This window comes from Paroedura picta, chromosome 4 (genome assembly GCF_049243985.1).
Source record: "Paroedura picta isolate Pp20150507F chromosome 4, Ppicta_v3.0, whole genome shotgun sequence".
Lineage (NCBI taxonomy): Eukaryota > Metazoa > Chordata > Lepidosauria > Squamata > Gekkonidae > Paroedura > Paroedura picta.
In genome coordinates this window covers 72,229,607-72,245,554 of record NC_135372.1, presented here as the reverse complement: position 1 = coordinate 72,245,554, position 15,948 = coordinate 72,229,607, and the positions used below count along the sequence as shown (strand labels likewise).

General features: G+C 39.9%; 1 protein-coding gene across 3 annotated transcripts in view; it reads right to left on the bottom strand.

The window, feature by feature from the left end:
* LRRC40 (leucine rich repeat containing 40) overlaps positions 1–15,948 on the bottom strand; it is a 30,186-nt gene that overhangs the window by 10,437 nt on the left and 3,801 nt on the right. For all 3 annotated transcript variants that reach the window (XM_077333356.1, XM_077333355.1, XM_077333357.1), the window contains exons 3-12: positions 14,218–14,291; positions 12,922–13,051; positions 11,029–11,152; positions 9,578–9,720; positions 8,654–8,826; positions 8,345–8,435; positions 8,198–8,243; positions 4,273–4,384; positions 1,787–1,894; positions 815–925 (exon numbers count right to left, since the gene is read on the bottom strand). In XM_077333356.1, coding sequence (XP_077189471.1) covers positions 815–925; positions 1,787–1,894; positions 4,273–4,384; positions 8,198–8,243; positions 8,345–8,435; positions 8,654–8,826; positions 9,578–9,720; positions 11,029–11,152; positions 12,922–13,051; positions 14,218–14,291 — 1,112 coding nt within the window. The remainder of the gene's footprint in view (positions 1–814; positions 926–1,786; positions 1,895–4,272; positions 4,385–8,197; positions 8,244–8,344; positions 8,436–8,653; positions 8,827–9,577; positions 9,721–11,028; positions 11,153–12,921; positions 13,052–14,217; positions 14,292–15,948) is intronic.

The following is a 15,948-nucleotide window of genomic DNA, read 5'->3' as shown; positions in this document are numbered from 1 at the left end:
TAGGTATCAGCTACATATACATGTGCTAGAAAGCTTTGCCTGGCAACAGATTCTAGTGGCATAAAATGTTTGTCCATATTCAATACATACGATGGTATGCTTGTGGGGACACATCATTTCCTATATGGAAATTTGTAATTTTTCACCTACCCAATGGTAATTTCTTTATTGTTACTTCTTAAATTGTTACAGAGATCTGAAGAGAGTTTAGCATTTCCTTGGTTGCATCAGCTAACATCCCAACTGTCTTGTTTATCTATTTAACACCATAAATTAGCAACTGAGTACTATTGTAAATGCCTATACTATAGAAATAAGAACACAGTAACAATGAAGTTAAATCTAAACAACAAATTGCTTAAAAGCCAATTACTAGCATGCTCCTAAAATCTATTTCTTAAATCAAGTGGCTACAAATATTTTAACCACTTTCCCCATTTCCCTCCCACCCAAACTACAATTCTTAGCTCTCTTTTCCAGACTCCTTTCAGCTATTCTTTCTTCCCATAATTCCCTATTCCTAACCTTCCCCACCTCTCTCCTGGGCACATACGTAGTCCCTAAGCCTTCTCCTGGGCCATACGCTCATCCATTTCTCAAATTACTCTCCTCCCAGTCTTGTTACCCCCATCCTGGTCTTCTTCCCTCCCTAGTTCCTAAGCTCTGCCCTCTCTCCAATAGTGAATCCTCAGATAAGTATAGGCAGCTTACCTCCCCTTCCTTCACAAGTCATCTGTTATTACAAGGGCAAACCATTTAAGGTGCACTAAGCTTCAATATATGCCTTAGAAACAATAGTCACATAATCACTTACCTGAAATCCAAATGTGTCAATCTGTGAAGCATACACAGCTCCAGGGAAACAGAAGAGATCTTATTGAAACCAAAATTGATATCACAGAGAGATTCTTTTAGCGCCACAATTCTGCAGACAATTATAAAACAATACGAAACTTAGAAGGTTGGAAATGTTTGCCAAAGCAAGAACTTCCTGTGTTTGGAGCCATTTCAAAAGGCCTTTAATTAAACCACCCTTTCACCATGTTGTAATCCCACATGATGTTATTTAGCTATAGCTGAGCATCACACTTCAACGCTAGAATTTAATCCCACCCACAAGTCAGCAAAAAACTATTTTGAAGAGGATTCACAAAATTGGGCATTCTAGCCTGTGCATAATGGGTCTCAGGGAGAAAAGAATGAAACAGAAAGTGTTATACATTGTTAAACCATACCATAGTTCAGTGAGATTTTAAGACAGTGCACATACTAGACTGAGTGTTCAGCCGTGTTTTCTACAGAATAACTTTTGTCACTAAATTATGCAAGCAAACTAACAGACAGGTTAGTACTGAAAGACTATCAAAGAATAGCCTGAAGAAATGGCACAATTCCACTAATGAAGCAGTTTTAGCCCAGCAAGCTTCCTAGATGGGAGAGTATCTTTGAGCACTTTTGGGGGGAAAGTGAGTAACGAGTAAAATCTGTGTTTGTTTAACTTCTATTGTGCAAGAATTCATCACTGTTCATATGAGTATATTTGGATTTGTTTTATGTAACATCACACTATGTAGTACTGGAGAGGGATACCTACTTTGTTATCAAATATACTCGGAAAACATTTTTAAAGAAATCTATTATATTTTCTAGCACACCTATATAACTACTTACAATCTGTCAAGATCATCAGCAAATATAAATGCAACTGAAAATGATAGATTTCCTCACAAGACTCATGCCAAAACTATTTAACTGTACTAAAACTGTACTAATACAAACTTAGTACCTTTCTGGAATTTCGGTCAGATGATTCCTGCTGAAGTTCACAGTAGTTACTGGATTGTGTCCTACTGCATTGAATACATCTTCTGGTATTACAGTCGCCTGTTTCTCACTATATATACAATTTAAAAAATCTAGTTTATAAGATGTTTACTAGACTGTTCCTTCTTTGATAAAACATAGTCAAGAGTCAGATCTACCAGATTAATTCTCTACTGGAAGACAAAGACCTAGACAGAGTCTGCACTTACTTTGTTTATTCCATTGTCAATCCTGTTGAATTCAGATCAATTTGAACTTGGGTCTTCCTCTTCCCCCCCCCTCCCCATTGAAACAGAAAAGTGTTCTGCACATGGTTAGGGTAGTTCAGAAGAGGAGGGAGACAAGCCTGTTTCTTTCTTTTCTTGAAGGGGGGGGGAGAGGAGCCAAGCAGGGAACCTCATTCTGTTCTTGGAGGGTAGAGAGAGAGGATCGAAGAAGGCAGAGCAGGCAGAAAAAAATCCAAGACCGACAGTAATTGAGAGAAATTAGGGACTTTTCCTTTAAGGCAAGCGTCACATGATCAGCTTTGGCCAATCAGGGGTTCTCTACCACGAAGCAAAGCCCAGATTGATTTTTAAAATATTGAGCATTAAAAGCACTCTAAGACATCGCACGATAAAGGTAGGATCACTCCGGATCAATCCTTCTTATTGCAGAAGGAAAATTTAAATAGGCCAAAATCAGAACGGAAATCGCATTCTGTGTAGACAGCAGGGACCGAATCGACCTGGGATTGGAATAAAAGCTCTGTGCAGCTTACACCCTAGTGAGTCATTCCTGCTTCTGGGACAGATTAGACTACTGTAATGAGTGGGTGTACCCATGAAGGGTAGAAATAGCACCTGGTACAAAACCATGCAGGCAGGTTAAGTTCAATGTAAGTAGACATAATATCTGCCTTTTCTACTAGTAAGCTTTCAGGCACAGTTCAAGGTGCTAGTTTTGGCCTGTAAAGTCCCAAATCAGGGGTCTGCCGCCTATGGCTCTTGAGCCAAACAGGATCCAGTAAGGAACCAAATCAGTTAAGGAATCAAAAAATAAAAGTAAATCTTGTAATTGAGGCATACTGCAGGGATCGGCGGGATTCCAGAATAACCAGTACAGGAGGATAATGTCAGACAAAGGATTTATAGAACTAAAGAGATGCTTTTCAGCCTTTTACTTTTTAAAAATGCAGTTCTGACTATAGCCAGTCAGTCAGTCAGTAACCTTTTATTGGCGTAAAAAGTATAAGACATATAAAAATACGGTTTAAAATTTCAACAAAATAATAAAATGGGGTTACATGACCAAACAGATCTTAAAATGATTAAATAAACTATAAGAGATAAAATACAAGGTAGGCAGCATATTATAAAAGCATCTTAGTTAAAACTCTGGCAACTAACTATAGCCACTAGGGATACTGGGAAGTCTGAGCATCATAAAAAGCTCCAAGATAGGTGAACCTTCCCTTTTCTCCATGACTCAAGTAAACTTCAATAACAGATCATGCTGATAGCTGCTGAAGTAATTGCCAGTCTGCAGGTCATTTTCTCCAATAGTCTAGCCTTTCTCTTTCCCTTTCCATGCATTCTGCTCAGCCAAATCTTGAAAAGCAGTATTTAGGGCAGCTTTCCTTGACTTTCCTACCATTGAGAACCCCCTAAGATATTATTCAGGCTTCAAGAAACCCTGGAAGTGGTACCATCATGCAGAATATGGCTGGGAAGCAGAGCTGTGTACATGCCCACCCAAGGTCCCTCTCCTTCCCACTCCCTCTAGGACCATCATTGGACATTTGGGAAGAGTAAGGGTGGGTTGACATGACCATTTATAGTCTCTTGTCCCGGAGTGACAGACCAGAACCAATAGGATGAAATTAAATCAAAAGAAATGTTGTCTAAACATCTGGAAGAAGTTCCTGACAGAGCGGTTTCTCAGTGGAACAGGCTTCTTCGAGAGGTGGTGGGTTTTCCTTCTTTGGAAATGTTTAAACAGAAGCTGGATAGCCATCAGACAGAGAGGCTGATTCTGTGAAGGTTCAAAGGATGAGCGGTGGATGAGCGACAGGGTTGTATCCTGCACAGTGCAGGGGGTTGGAATAGATGACCTAGGAGGTCCCTTCCAAATCTATGATTCTCTGATTCTCTTTTCTGCCCATTGAATACAAAGTTTGGATCTTGTGCCACCCTTTAGACCCAACTTTGCTTTGTTGCTTCAAACTAACTTGGCTAGCTACCTAAATCTATTTTCTGCCTTTATTATTATTCATTTAATTTCATGATTATTAATAATAAGTGAGATGCTGTAAGAAGTGCCAGTGATCCTGCAAGCTCATACTCTTATGCCAGCACTATCTGATCTGTGTCAAGAACAGAAAAACAATAATTGTTTTATGATATTTTATAATATAATACTAATTTCCCTTTATAATCCTGCAGGTTTATAAGCTTCAAACGTACTTACCTATAATCTAATGTTTTTAATGCAGTGATAGCATGCAGATTGATCTTTGATTGACTTGGCAAAGTCATTGCTGTTACCGGCAATTCTCCATTTGAACTAATTTCATCATCATCTAAGGAAATCAGAATTATATATTTTCAATATTTTATACACCGGAGTTGCAATTTTTCAAATACAATAAAGTATGGTTGAATGGTTGCATTATTTATATATAATATATAAAGAGCCAGCTTGGTGTAGTGGTTAGGAGTGTGACTTCCAATCTAGTGAGCTGGATTTGATTCTGTGCTCCCCCACATGCAGCCAGCTAAGTGACCTTGGGCTCGCCACGGCAGTGATAAAGCTGTTCTGACCGAGCAGTGATATCAGGGCTCTCTCAGCCTCACCCACCTCACACGGTGTCTGTTGTGGGGAGAGGAAAGGGAAGGCGACTGTAAGCCGCTTTGAGACTCCTTTGGGTAGAGAAAAGTGGCATATAAGAACCAACTCTTCTTCTATTTATATGTCATGCTATAAGCAGGCCATGGATAACACCATTCACTTTAAATTATTTAAGATTTAATAGTTTTGACACATTTGGAGTCCCATTTTATGACTCTTTATTTAGAAACAGCCCACTAAGACAAGAGAATGCACAGGAACTCAAAAATCCCAAAGCAGAGTGATCACAGTGCTCTCATAAATGTTCACTGCAAAAACAGGGTACTCACTTGTTCATCTCAAACCCCCCCAATAATTCCACCAAGTTTCATTCTATTCACTCTTCCTGCTGTTTATTCATCCCCTATCTACTACTGTTTCAGCATAATTTAATGGTAAAAAGTAGAAAGGGACACAGATAGCACAAGTACACCTAGGTAAGAGAGCAGTCCAGATAAAGAAATAATGAGATACATCTTAGTATGAGAGAGAAAAATAGTGAGAAGTTGCCTAAGATAAAAAATTACTTCAGACCAAAACATACTGCTAGTTTCCAACAAAGTCTTTTATTATTTTGCAGTTATTTTAAAACTTCAAAAATGAAATAATAACAGCTTCACAAGCTAACAGCTTCATAAGCAAATATCTGTGCCTCTAATTATTAGGACATTTGAAGCACACCTGTTAGTAACTGAGGTAGCGGGTACAAAGTGCATTTTGTATATATTTTAAGGGTTATAGGCCCAACTCTTAATCAAGGCAGCATCATTCTGCTAAGACAGCTTGCTGTAGGTGTTCCTATAGTTTTAGCTCCTTTAATGAGCTTGCCACTCTTTTTCTTGGAAAAACAGACATATTACACAACCCACTTTTAAGCTTTCCTATAATATCCCATGCAGTGCTGTGAGAGAGGGTAGGCAGAGCTGTTTATGAAATATATTATGCAAAACCCTGATAGGCTTTCAGAACTAGCACCCAATAGCCTGACTTGTATTCTGCTTGACTGTCACAAGCCAATTTTTTGATAGGCAGTTCACCTCCATGTCATATGTGATCATGGGGCCTCTAAGAACGATTATGCACGGTGGCAGCTACCGCCATGCCATTGCGCTGGGGCCGAAAGCCCCGCCGTCCCCCAATTATACACGGGGGCGCTGGTAATGCGGAGCCGGAAGCGCCAGGTGTGCGCTGAAGCACCGGCAGCAGCAGTGGAGGGGAGATCGGGGGCATAGTGGAGGGGGGATCGGGGGCATGGTGGGGAGCAGCATGCTGCTCTCTCATCATGGTGGGGATGGGGAGATGCCCTTGTCAGCTCCACTGAGCTGGCAGGAGTGAGAGGCATTCCTGCAGGGACACCATAGGGTGCGGGAGGAGCCGGGCGTGAAGGCCTCGCTCCTCCGATTATGCACAGGGGTGGCCCGACCCAGCCCTTGCCTGAGCCCACTGCATTCCCTGGCCCACAGAAGAACCCGTGTTCTTTTAATGTGGGTCTTCCGATGGCCTGGGTCGGGCCAGGCCTGGGATGGCGGCGACATCGGGCATAATCAGGGATTTTCTCCAAAGTCCTGTCACCGCCATGCCGGGCATGTGAACATCTCCCCCCCACACACACACACACCACCACCACTGGAATACACCACCAACTGTTTAAAGAACAAACAGAATTAAATAAATCAGGAAGCTGGCTTACAGGGAATCTGAGCAATCAGCTCCAATGCTCTCTACTCAGAGGTATTCTGGGATTTCCTAAATGGGTGATAATGTCTAATAACTTCTGTTATAAGCTTCAAGGTGGATTCACTATCAGATTAACTAATATTGCTGCCAGAAACCTCTCCTTGACTATTTGCCATGATCCATCCTCTGGTTCTGTTTCTTTAGTATGGATAGATCTACTTATGAGTAAATGGGGAAGGAAGTTTATTAAAGTAATAATAAAGTAACCTGAAAACTGTGCAGGATGTTCTCTCCTGGCCATATTGTTATACAATCAGCATAAAGCTCAGAAATTAGTCAAGCAAAGGTTTTAAGGTATAAACTGCCTTGAGGTACAGACTCTGACATTTACAACTTGCTCACTTTTATATCTAGATCTAAATTTCCCAGTACTTTAGAAATGTGGACGCTATCTAAATATCACAAAATACAGGAGAGTTTTTACTACCTATCCATAATACTTGAGGGTCATTATAAATGTATACCTTTAAACAACTAATTATGTCCTTGTGGTGCAGGAGCATTGGAGAATGTATCCCATGTGGCATTGTCTTGTAATGGTTATAATCAAACTAAGAATATTGTAAGGCACTAGGTTGCTCAGCAAAACATTTAGCTACCCTACTACTTGTTGGGAAGACTGTACACACCACTGAAAAAGTGGAAATATTTTAAATGCACCCCTTGAGATATTGTCCAGAATAGTCAAATAAGTCTGTTAATCAGAATTATAATACATTGTGATTCAGCATTTGTATTTTAAGTATCTGTCGATTAAGAAATAACTTTGTTATGCGTGAAATAACAAAGATAATAAAGTACATTATACTCATATTGGCAACTGATCTCCAGGGTTGCAGGCAGGGATCTTTCACATCTCCAACTATGTGATCTTCTTACAATGGAAATGCCAAGGATTGAACCTAGGACCTCTGACATACCAAGACCTCTACCATGCCACAACCCTTCCCTAGGTTGTCTTACCATTTCAAAGTCATCTGAATATGTTATGTGACAATGGTTGACAATCTGTAATACATGCACGTGTGTTCCCACTTAGACTTGTTCATCATCCCCTCCACCCCAATTCAGTCATTGTAAATATGTTTGCTATTGTAAAAATAAAAGGCTGCCTTCGGTAGGGAGAATACGCAGACAAAAGAAGCATGAAAGCATTAATGTTCCAAATCCTCCAATGCAAACTCTGACTTTGAGAATCTCTGGCATTTCTTGTGGCTGACATATGTCTGACTGTTTTGAGGCATGGTTTTTTGGCTTAGAAATGGCCACAGGACAGAGAGTAATAAAGCTCCTTCACTCCATTTACTTCACAGATGTTCACCACCACAGTCAAGTAAGTTGGTGGCATCCCAAGGAGATCTAACGCTTGGTTTATTAGTCAGCACAACTTCAGTCACAGTGAAATTTGTGGCATCTGTAGTTTTACTGTAATCAAATAATTTTATAACCACTTTATTCACATATATGACCAAAGTCAGTTTGACAAGTTGTTAAACTACTATCTGAACACCAATTCTTATGAATATTTGACAGTCTATTTTATTATAAACATTATAATCTTGACACATATATATTTAGAATCAACAAAAGACATCTACTCTAATTTGAAATGCATTAATAAACCATCTTGAACAGTGTGGACAACAGAAGATGTTGTGTAGGTAAACAGACGTGGATAAATGTTATTTCTAGTCACAGAGAAATAGTTGACACACAGTCTAAGTCTTTAAAGCTACTGCAAGGTTTCATTTATTTGTCAGATATTTACCTTGTATTTTACTTCTGAGATACTTCAGAATTTCTTGCGTTCCTTTCTAAATAGAAAAAAGGCACATAAATGCTTGGGAACTGCCACACCCATTGATACCAGGTGATATCAATTATTTCTGACAATATGTAAATAATATGAAGTTACTTGCAAAACATCCCTTCGGATTGTTCTTAAAGGGTTTCCTTCCAATGCCAGGAATTTCAGCTGAGGCAAGTTGCCTAGCTTATAAGGAAGCCTGCGAAAATAAACTTCATTTCAGAAATCATCCTGGAACAGGAACAGAAGATTTAACAATATTCAAACCAACTAATATTCATGAATAATATTCAGGGTTTTTTTACGGGGGGAAAGTATGATTTTCAATAGTTCGCCAAAAGAATAAACTGGATTCCTTACTCAAAAGCAAAAAAGGCGATCTAATATGCCTCTGTACCAGAGGAGTTGTTAATCTACCTGCTAATATCATTGTTGGACAGGTCTAGCCGCTCTAAGCCCTGCAGCAAAGTAATTTCATCAGGCAACGATTTTAGCTTGTTATCTCTCAGTTCCAACACACATAATGAATTCAGATGCTTCAGGTGATCAGCAGTTAATTCTTCGATCTGATTTTCACCAACATGCAACTCCTAGAAGAATAAAAAGCAAACAACCATTAATTTAAGTGCAATAGAACATCAAAGGTAGTGTGGAAATACTGCTATAAAGGTTCTCAGCTATCTTTACTGCATTTCTTATATGAAGCAAATGTTTTATGTCTTTCAGTGATCAAGTAAGTGAATCTGAAACCAAAATGCAATTAGATTAAAATTCTGATAAATTTGGTTTTTATTAATTTATTTACTTCATTTAGAATTCACTTGACTCCCAATGGGGATTCAAAGTGACCTACAATATTCTCATTCCTGTATTTTATTCTTACAACAACCCTGGGAAGTAGGTTAGTTTAAGTGTGTGATTGGCTCAAAGTCACCCAGCAACCTTCTGTAGCAGAGTGGAGATTAAATCCTGGGTGCCCTAGAGCTGACATGCTAACCACTACACCATGTTGGTTCTCTTTTTTTAAAAAAATCACATTTTGGATAAGCCCTTGAAAACAAAAGCCATACCGTGTGCCTGTCTCACTCTGAACCTCTCCTCATCTTTTAAAAATGCTGCCCTAAAGCACCATATTGCTAGTCAACTATATGTAGTAAGATATCCCATTTTCCATATACCTTATCTAGTTTTCCCAGTTTTAATAACCGTGGAGTAACTCTTTAACTAATCCTGAACAAAAGTTAGTGAACCGCAACAGGCCAAGGGGGAAAAACTCTCCAATATGACCATCTGTTAGTGCATGTACAAACATTAAATTTACTCACAGCAAACACACCTTACCTTTAACAATTTACAGGAAGGAAGGTTGGGGAGGTAATGCAATTTATTTCTCCTTAGATAAAGTTGTTCTAATGAAGCCATACTTGCAAGTTCATGTGGTACAGTTTCCAAGTAATTTTTAGTGCAATCAAGTTGTCTTAAACCTATAGGGATAAGTCAAGCCATATAAACATCAAGAAAAGAGTAAGTCAGTAAGATGTATTTTCTAAAGAAAAAGAACACACCAGAACACAGCATACTTCTAACATGGAAACACAAAACAGTTTACCTCTAACATTAGACAACAACCAGGAGAAAGAAAATATGTAAGCAGGGTAAGTTCTATTATATACTACAGAAAGATAGTGCAAGCTTCAGCACCTTGCATTTCTTGTGACATAATTCCACATTAAAATGCAAACCAAAATAGTAGACAGTGCACTTTAGAATAATTGAGGGAATTTTCCAGACTGGTGTAATGCTATGAGTTATTTATTATGAGGACATGATTTCTTGTGCCTAGGGTAGATAAAAACAAATTTATTGACCCAGGGAGACGAAAACTTTAAGGTAACTCTGTGATGCTCTTTGGAAGTACTACTTGTAACACTGATTTCAGAGTTTCTAGTGAATTTGTTCACAGCTGCAACGACGCTTACAGTAACTTACTAGGCAAAAGCAACTGTACTATTATCATGTTGACTGTTCAAAACAATCTGGATTACAGTACTATATCTTAAAATACGTTTTACAAAAAGGTATTCTGGAATGCGAGCTATCAAACATACTGTGACATGGATAACATTTGCAATATATCGGAATTAAATAATAAAGTTGATCCCTATGCACTTTTCTGTTATCCTTATCCATTGTTCCTCTATTTGTGAAACAGCTCTGGGGGTGGAGATTGTCCTGGCTGTCCGAGATGGAATAGGGGCCAATCAGGGAGAGGGAGGGCCCTGATTGGCCCTCCCTTTCCAGCTTCCACCCTCCTTCCCTGGAGGCTAGCCATTTTGCTCTCAGACGCCTGAGAGAGACACAGGGAGCCCTGCCAACTGCAAACGACCCCTGATTACCTGCTAAGGCTCGCACTGAGAGAGAGAGAGAGAGAGAGAGAGAGAGAGAGAGAGGGACAAGCTGCAAACGAGCCCCAAACTGCAAACTACCCTTGCTTCCCCGCTATAAGGAGCCCTGATTACCTCCTATGGCTCCTGCTGCGAGAGAAAGAGAAAGAGAGAGAGAGAGAGAGAGAGAGAGAGAGAGAGACAGAGAGACAGAGAGAGAGAGAGAGAGAGAGAGAGAGAGAGAGAGAGAGAGAGAGAGAGAGATCTGCGCCTGCCGGTGTCCCCGGGGTCCTAGCGCCCATTGCATTCCTGGTTGCAATGGGCTTTCTTGCTAGTAGTTATATAATTTTGAATTTTACAATAAAAAGACAACAAAAATCTTCAAGGCAAACTTTAAAACCACCTTACTTTTCATTATACTGATCTCTATTGGCAGATTTTTCAGCTGATTAGAAGCCAAATTGAGACGAACCAAGCTTGTGAGAGAAGAAAAACTCACAGGGATGCTAGCAATATGATTATTGGAAACATCCTAAAGAAAGGGAAGAAATAAAATTGCTTAATAAAATAAATCAGAATCATTTCTAAATTAAAACCTGAGATTCTTAACAAGCAGCACGTGTGTACCTGAACTAGCAATACTAACAAATACTCCCTAGGAAAACTTCACTAAATTAAGCAATTTATAAACTTTGCTGTTAAGAGCCTCTTGTGGCGCAGAGTGGTAAGGCAGCCATCTGAAAGCTTTGCCCATGAGGCTGGGAGTTCAATCCCAGCAGCCGGCTCAAGGTTGACTCAGCCTTCCATCCTTCCGAGGTCGGTAAAATGAGTACCCAGCTTGCTGGGGGGTAAACGGTAATGACTGGGGAAGGCACTGGCAAACCACCCCATATTGAGTCTGCCATGAAAACGCTAGAGGGCGTCACCCCAAGGGTCAGACATGACTCGGTGCTTGCACAGGGGATACCTTTAAACTTTGCTGTTAATTGATTAGTTTCCCTCTTATGCCTCTGCCATATATTATATGGCAGCAACTGTATTACTGTTACTAAATGTATACATGGTGGGGATCTATTCATGTAACTAGAAATATGTTGTTACCTATTAAAGTTTGAAAAAGCTGCCCTGTCGTGCAAAAGATATCACTGTTGTACTTTGTTAGTTTGAACTCCATAGTATCCCTTTAAAAAGGGAAAGTTCAAAGTCTGTACTTTATGCTACATACTACTTAACCACTAGGAACAGGTTCTGGTGAATAATGAACTCGTCTAACTATTTGGCTATGGACATAACTATGCATTACTTGTAGTTCCATGATTATCTTTGCATGTGATCAAAAAGAAAACACAGAATACAGCCCCAGGGAGTGCAATTAAAAAGAGGAAAACAGAATAAATTCCAAAAAGTTTTCTACTTGGAGGACAAAACCTTGGGGGAGGGGATTTTCAAATAGAAAGTAGTTGGAAGAGAAAAAATAAAACACCCTTATCTCTCCACTTCAAGTTTCCCTTTTAAATTATAGTTTTGCAGATGTATTTGGGGAGGAGGGAGAGTGTGGAACTGCAGAAGCTATATAAAAATACCTAAATGTATGTTACCCACCAAGACTTAAGAGAGTAACTTCAAGTTCAGATCTCTTCAGTGCATATGTGGATAGGATTTTTGGCTTTACATTCTTCATTTTACATTTCAGTTCTATGCAAAAGCTATAATTATTAAACAAGTTTACATAAGAAGAAGCCTTACTAATGAAGAATCCATTCTACAAAGGGGAGTCTTGTCTCAATTTTTAAATTATTATTTAGGAATCAACAAGCATATCCAGTGAATTTGCATTTCCCAGAAACTTTTGAAAATATCCCTTGTTACAAGACCTTGAGTAAGCATAACACTGAGATAAGTATAAAGATTCCCTTATGGACTGGAATTTTCACAGAGAACCAGAGGGCAGAAGTAAATTAACTTTTAACAATGGAAAGCAAGCAATAAAATCAGGCTTCACAGAGATTTTTCATTAGGAACATAATGGTGAACCAATTCATAAGTTATCTGAAATTAAGAGGTGAGAAAGTACCCAAGTTAAATAATACCCAGTTATTCCTAATAGTGATACCTGAAGCAGCATGTAAAACAACAAGTTGAGTAAAATATTGTTTTACATCTTGGGAGTACTGTTAGAGCCAATTCTCCTCTACTGGGTACAGCATCTTCCATCAGCTGTAAAATAAAACTGATAATAACTAATAGTAGTAGTAAATATTACCAGAAGAAAAAAAGGCATAGCAAAAGCTCTCTACTTACTAACTCTTCCAAACTCACAAGCTGTCCAAATTCATCTGGCAAGTGACTCAATTCATTGTGCTCCAGAAACAGAGTCTTCAAATGCTTTAGATGGATCAGTTCTCCTGGTATGTCTTTCAGTTTATTATGACTATTGATAAAGTAAGAATTCAGCAGTATATATTTGTTCTAAGGCAGCCTTGCAAGCAAGTTCACAAACATTATTAGTTCACAGAATTTTTTTTTCTAGTCTGCCTGTCTGCACACACCTATGGTATTGCCCAATCCTCTTTTAAATGTAAGTTCCATTGTCATCAATGAGTCTTATTATTAGGAATTAAGCCCTAAAGTACTATGAGACATATAGTTGCATAAACTAATCAATTCACCAAGACACTTTTATCCAGAAATTCTTATGTGCAACATACATTTATTTACAATCTTCAATTTAAAAGCTATGCTTTAAAGTAACCAACTAAGCCAGACACTCATTCTAATAATTAAGAAAGCTCTTTATATACAATGTACAATGAAAATCAAGTTTTAACATGCCACAGTTATGGAAAAATTTTAGAAAAAAGAAAATAATCTGCAAAATGTCATAGAAATAACAAGAAAACTTGCATGTTTTCATATATGTTTTGATGATATATTTTCACATTGTACCGGTACACTGCTAGAAAAAGAACATACAATTTTTATCTTAACCTGTTAAAACAGTGTTGTTAAAACAAGGAACACTCTAAGAAGTTACTCTTTTATTAGAGATGAGGACCTGTACATCAGTGGTCTACAACCCCCAGTCCATGGCCTGGTGCCGGGCCGCAAGAGCCTCGGCAGTGGGCCATGACTCCCTCTACCCGCCCCCCCATAGCGAGAAGCTTGCCAGGCCATGAGCAAATTGGTTGCCGAAGCGGCCGATCAGCTTGCGGCCTGGCAAGCTTCCTGCTGCGGGGTGGGGGGGAGAGGGAAGCGTGACCACCGGCACGCCAGTGGCGCAAAAGCGCATGCGCTGACCTGCCATACATGTGTGTTTGCACCCAGTGGGGCCGCAAACATGCACTCGCAGCAGTTTCGTGCATGTGTGCATGTGCAGAGCCGCCACGCATGTGTTTGCGCCCTCGCTGGGGGCGCAAACTCACATGCGCGGCAGGTCCGCGCATGTGCGTTTGCGCGGGCCCCCAGGTCTCCCTCTACCTCACCCCTTGGCAGCGGTCCGCAACCAGAAAAAGGTTGCGAACCGCTGCTGTACATTAAACAGTTTCCCATCTACTTCATGAACATTTTTCTGTAAAAAGTTAGTACAATCACGTTTACCTCACATTAAGTTTCTGAAGGTTTTCCAGTGATCCTATAGCAGAAGGAAGACATGTCAGTTGGTTGTCATGGACCTGGATACAAGAAAGAAATATAAAATGTGATAAAAATTGGGTTTTATAAAGAGAAGTTAATTCATTTATCTTCTTATATCCTACCACTGAAGAATTCTTCTATGCCAGCCTTTACTCTGGAGACTTAGACATATAATCAAAGATATCCACCAGATGATAGCAACTGATACTGCAACATTCTGAAGTGCCAGAAGGCTTAAAGAATGGTAATATGGCTAAGACATTGTGGGGCTAGATTATACTTCCCTAGGGTCCATCCTTGGGCCCATTTGATGAGATCTGGGAGTTTCAAACTCAGAGTTCCCAGTGGTAATTGAGGAGGAGCCCCGGGTGGGTGTATATACAGCTACGCTTCCCTATCATATTCTGCACAATCATGCTACTTCTGGGGCTTCTTGAAGACTGAAGAATGTTTCAGGAGTTTATCACCCATTAAAAAGTTGAGAAAGGCTGGTATATGTGCTATGAAAGCATAGGCTGCACATGCCTGCAGTTTCCTCTCAAGTATTAAGTATAGTCATAATTTTGTTTGTAGAACATTAAGGTGTTTTTAACTATAAACATACAACAAATATTGCTATTTTACATGCTAAGTTATAAATGATGTATTTTTTGCTGTTCATACTAGAATTAGATTTGATAGGACAGCATGATATCATCAATAGCAAAAATTGCTAAAAGGGAGGGTTTTCTCCATTCTATCCTGCTTTTGCTCTTAGTTCTTTCCCCCCCAATTTCCATTTCCCCCCCCAGAAAAAAACATAAAAAGTTTTTTTTCCTTCCCTGGGCTCTGACCTCAGAATTTCCGAAAGAATTTCTTTGCAGCATACATAATTTTTACTATCAACATCATCCCCACACATACCCATATTTTTTCTTGATAAGACTACAAAATTTGCTACACTATGTTTAATTCATGGCGGCAGCCGCACCAAGCTAGTGCTGGGTTCTTGCAGCAGGGCAGCATGCCCCGCCATTTCTCGTGTGCTGAAGATTTTCTCCACTGGACATGGTCCACCCAATTTTGGTGGGTTCCGATGCATTTCTCTGCAGCAGCGGGGGGGCAGGAGGGAATACTTCCACAAGGATGGGATTGCATGCCAATGCAATCCCACCTTTGTGGAAGGAAAAAAAATAATAACACCCCATTCAGTTCCATGGCACCCCCAAAGCCTAACAGGATGTTTTCTGTCCCTGCTGGGACACCGTAGGCAGGTGTGCATAAGTTTGATCCAACATGGCTGCCAATGGCACCCGCAACAGAAAAGGGAAGCTGAAAAAATAAGCACTCCCTCATTATGGGGCATTGTTGGGAGGGGGCCAGGTTGGCGGCCACATCATGCGTAAGTGGGGATTTGCCCTGCTGTCTTGCGAGTGCCAGCCTGGCCTTTTCCCACTGTGCATAAATGGTCCAAGAGATGGTGACTTGTCAAATCATGGCACAGCAGGGTTTCACACCTTGGTTTCCTCCAATCTGTCCAGCACTCTAGCCCCAGCCATCACACTAGCTCTTAGTATATCCTAGTTGTTAGTTTTCACTATTCTCTCTACCATGATGCCAGCTGGCTGATACACCAAGCATCTCTTCACTGTAAAGTCTCTGTACCTCAACATTTAACATATATCTAATGAAAGTGTCTGTTTCCTCTACTGTTTA